Below are 4,652 nucleotides of genomic sequence, written 5' to 3' on the forward strand. Positions count from 1 at the left end.
TTTAAAGAATTAAAAGGCAAGAAGAATGTCAGATACAGCAGACAAATTTGATTAAAAGTAAAGAAATAAACTCACACAGGAAGATTCCCAAGTGGCAAGGGGATTTGGAAACTGAAATCTAAAGCTCCTAGGGGGGGCTTGGGCCGGTGAGTCCCTCACCCCTGATTTTGGATTGGCCAACTTGTAACTTCAAGTGAGGGTATGTCCAATCCTGGCCTTGGACTTAGCTAAACTGGTTTGAACCAGTCAGCCAGGAGAAGTGGCCCTACTAGCTGGAGAGGAGGTCCTCAGGCCTTTGTAAAGAAGCTGGAAGTTTGTCATCTGTTTCTTCTTTGTGGTCCTTTCCTTTTATATTGGTTGTTCTGTAGGGATATGTCAGCTTCTGGCCCTTCCCTCCCAGAGGGCTGGCTCTCGGCTAGATCAGCTCTAAGTGCAGATAATTTGCACTTAGCTCTTTGGAAAGACCTCACAGACTTGCTGGACGTCCTTTCAGAGGAAAACTGGCCCTTCCATGAGACACTGCTCATCTTCAGTGGTTCCCTCCTCAAAACCTATTGGGCCAGGCATGGTGGTGCATGCCTTTAATCCCAGGGGAGGCAGAGGCAGGGGGATCTCTGTGAGATGGAGGTCAGCCTGGTCTACAGGCCAGCAGGGTATATAGGGAGTCCCTATCTCAAAAAAACCTACTAGCTAAAACAAAAAACTCCATCTATCTTGAGGCTAGAGAGATGGCCCAGTGGTTAAGAGCCCTTACTGCTCTTGCAGAGGACTGAGGTTCATTTCCCAGCATCCACATCTGCCCATTACTGCTCTTGATGCTACAGTCAAATAGCAATTTAGGAGAACAAGAGTTTATTTTGGCTCATAGATCCAGGGGCTACAGTCCATCATGGCAGATAAGGTCACAGCTCCTCAGGTAGCAGAGAGCAGAGAGGACAGGTGCCTAGCTATAAAACCTCAAGGCCCACCCCTAGTGACTCAGTCCTAAAGATACCACCACATTCCCAAACAGCACCATTTTGGGGACCAAGTATTTAAAGGTGCAACTCCAACACCTTCCAAACAGAAAACACCTCCCCCTTCTTGTGCTGCCCTGAACACCATGGCCAGCAGCTGTGCAGCAACCTCAGTCCCCAGGTGGGACCAGACAGGTCCCTGTGCTAGAGTTCATCCACCTCATGCAGTGAATGTTCTAGAATTGTGTCTTGATCCTGGAACTTGAAGTACCCCTGGAACTTCTTCTTCTGAAGCAGGAGTGGGAACCAGTAGCTGTCATCAGGCCACATGTGCTCAAAGGGGATCTGGTCCAGCTGGAACCACTGAGGGCACATTTCTGTATCAAGGAAAGAAAGGACGAGTACTCCACTGATCTCAGAAGGATTACCCCAGTTCTCATGGGGGGCCGTTTGTTTGAAATGCTTTTGTTTTTGTTTTGTTTGAGATAGGATCTCCTTGTATAGTCCTGGCTGGCCTGGAACTCCCTATGTAAACCAGCTGGCCTCAAACTCAGAGATCTGCCTGCCTCTGTCTCCCAAAGGAGTGCGTTGCTATGCCCAGTTTATTAACTAGTTTACTGAGATAGTCTCTTTTGCAGGAATTTCAGGCATGCACCACCCATACTGGCTTATGCCAGTGTTGAGAATGGCGCTCCCATCCCCATAGGGATGGTGCAGGTTAGGCACCCTACCAAAGGAGCTATGCCCCCAGCTGTATTTTTTATTTCTATTTTAAATCTTTTTAAAACAGGGTCTCCCTGTAGTCCTAGCTGGCCTGGAACTCAGCTGACCTTGAACTCACAGAGATCTACCTGCCTCTACCCCCCCAAGTGCTGGGATCAAATTGTTTTATTTTTATGGAGTAAGAAAACAGGATTATCTATGGCTACAAGGCAGGCCTTAGGGCTTTTCCTCCTAGCCAGGTAAGTGAGGCCGGGTGCCCCTCCCCGCCCAAGATAGGGAGTAGGGAGTGGGGCCCAAGACTCACCTTCACTCTCTCTGGGTGTCCCGTGTACAAGGTCAGTATAGAAGATATGAACGTCCATCAGCTCAGGGACACCCACAAACTCAAATACGATGTGGCCCACCTTGTACAGTGCATCCACCGTCAGACTGCTCTCTTCCAGCAGCTCCCTGCAGCAGAAATGGGTGAGGAGAGAGGCAGCTGTTTGGAAAGACACAGCATGTATGCCCAGGGGCCCAGAGCTTCAAGAGTGCTTCGCAGAAGTTCCAGCTGCATCTTCTCTTGAGGACACCATCCCGAGGCATGGGTATATCCAACCTGGCCCAACTTGGGAATTAACTTGGGAATTAACTTGAACTTTGTAAATCCAGGAATGGTGGTGCGTGCTTATAATCCCAGCACTCAGGCAGCTGAGGCAGGAGGATTTTGGCTTTGAGATCAATCAGCTACATAGTTAAAGGCCATAAAAATAAAAGGCCACAAAGACCTAAAAAATTCAATTCTTGAGGGCTGGCTGGTGAGATGGCTCAGAGGGCAAAAGTGCTTGCTGTGCAAGCCTGATGACATAAGTTCACCCAAAATGCACAAAGATGCAACAGAGTCAGCTCCACAAAGTGGTTTTCTGACCTCCACACAGACACATAGCATGTGCACCAAAACACACACATCATGGGTGTACACACAGTAGTAATAAATACAAATGGACTTTAAAGAAATATCAGGGTCTGGAGAGATAACACAGCAGTTAAGAGTACTGGCTATTCTTGCAGAGGACCTGGGTTCAGTTTCCCACCCACAGTGCAGCTAACATCCAGCTGTAACTCTGGTTCCAGGGGATCCGATGCTCTCTTCTGGCCTCTGTGGGCACTGCACTTATGAGCACACTTGAGTACATGCAAGGCAAAACATGCACATAAAATAAAAATAAATAAGAATTTAAAAATTAGAATTTGTAGTGCATGTCTATAATCCCGACTGTTCGAGGCTGAGGCAGGGGGATTGCCATAAGTACAAAATCATCTTGGGCTATGTCTTTAGGCGTGGGAGCTGTGATTGTATTCAAAATGGCCTGTGTTGGCTTACACATAATCTTGGTGGCTGCATGGCTGTTTGCTTAAGGCAGACAGCAGCAGCAGGCGCAACCCAGGAACTGCCAGTTAGGAAGTCATATTGCCTCAGCCAGGCTTGGGATATAGCTTAGTGGTAGAGTGCTTGTCTAGTATGCATAAAGTCCTGAGTTCAACCCCCAGCACTGCCTCTTCCCAATAAAAAAGGCTATCCAATCTACCAGATTTACTTATTTACCAGAAAACAAACAACTTAGGATAAAAACTTAAGTTATCATTGGGCTGGAGAGACAGCTCAGTGGTTAAGGCATGGTAGGGCATGCCCATAATCCCAGCAAATCTCTGTGAGTTCAAGGCCAGCCTGGTCTACATAGTAAGGTCCAGGCCAGCTGGGGCTACAGGGAGACCCTGTCTCAAAAAGACCAAAAAAAAAAGAGCACAGGTTCTTCTTGTAGATGACAGATGTGGCGGCTAACAACTGTCCTTAACTCCATTTCCAGGGAATCTGACACCTTCTTCTGGCCTCTATGGGGTCACTGCATGTATGTATGCACATACATATATTCAGGCAAAACATTCATGTATAAAATAAAGATAAATACATTTTTCTTTTTGGTCTTTTTGAGACAGGGTCACCCTGTAGCCGTAGCTGGCCTGGAACTTACTATGTAGACTGGGCTGGCCTCGAAGTCACAGAGAGCCACCTGCCTCTGCCTCCCAAGTGCTGGGACTAAAGGCATATGCTACCACACTCAGCCATAAATATTTAAATAAATTAAAAAATGGGCTGGGGTTGGAGAGCTGGCTCAGCAGTAAAGAGCACTGGCTGCTCTTGCAGAGGACCTGGGTTTGGTTCCCAGCACCCACATGACAGTTAATAATCAGTAACTTCACTTCTAGGGGAATCCAACACCTTCTCATCTCCATGAGCTTTACACAACACAGATGTACTTACACACGTGCAGGCAATACATTAAGACACATAAAATAAAAATATTATTAAAAAATTTGAAAATGGCTGGGCATGGTGGCACATACCTTTAATCCCAGCATTCAGGAGGCAGAGGCAGGCGGATCTCTGTGAGTTTGAGGCCAGCCTGGTCTACATAGCAAGTTCCAGGCCAGCTGGGGCTACAGGGAGACCCTGTCTCAAAAAGACAAAAATATAAAAATAAAAAATGGCTAGGTATGGTGGTCCTGCCTTTAATTCCAGCACTCTGGAGGCAGAGAGAGGTAGATCTTTTTGATTTGAGGCCAGCCAGGTCTACGTAGTTATTTCCAGGCCACCTGGTGCTACAGGGAGACCCTGCCTCAAAAAAAGTATATATATAAACTAATTATCATCAGTAGTAATAGCAATTAAATTTTTTTTGTTGATACCTTTATTTATGTGTATGTGTGGGGGGAGGAATAAAGTGATGTGACACAGTGTGCATGTAGAGTCCAGAGGACAACTTGTAGGACTTGGTTCTTTACCTTTCCAGGCATCAAAGTCTCATTTTCAGGCTGGCAACAGGCACCATTACCCACTGAGCTATCTCACTGGCCCACTAATAACGATTTAAGAAAATTGTGTGTGTGTGTGTGCGCGTGTGTATGAGAGAGAGAGCGAGGGGGGGAGGGAGG

The 4,652-nt window shown here is 46.8% G+C and overlaps 1 protein-coding gene across 2 annotated transcripts in view; it reads right to left on the minus strand.

The window, feature by feature from the left end:
• Nucleotides 1–735: 735 nt before the first annotated feature.
• Nudt1 (nudix hydrolase 1) overlaps nt 736–4,652 on the minus strand; it is a 15,996-nt gene continuing 12,079 nt past the window's right edge. Inside the window, exons 3-4 of one of the 2 annotated variants that reach the window (XM_017802795.2) lie at nt 1,984–2,129; nt 736–1,333 (exon numbers count right to left, since the gene is read on the minus strand). In XM_017802795.2, the coding sequence (XP_017658284.1) occupies nt 1,161–1,333; nt 1,984–2,129 (319 nt within the window). In that variant the 3' untranslated portion in view covers nt 736–1,160. The remainder of the gene's footprint in view (nt 1,334–1,983; nt 2,130–4,652) is intronic. The other variant, XM_008851409.3, reaches the window with a different exon arrangement.

This window comes from Nannospalax galili, unplaced genomic scaffold (assembly GCF_000622305.1).
Source record: "Nannospalax galili isolate Female #2095 unplaced genomic scaffold, S.galili_v1.0 scaffold664, whole genome shotgun sequence".
Classification (NCBI taxonomy): Eukaryota; Metazoa; Chordata; class Mammalia; order Rodentia; family Spalacidae; genus Nannospalax; species Nannospalax galili.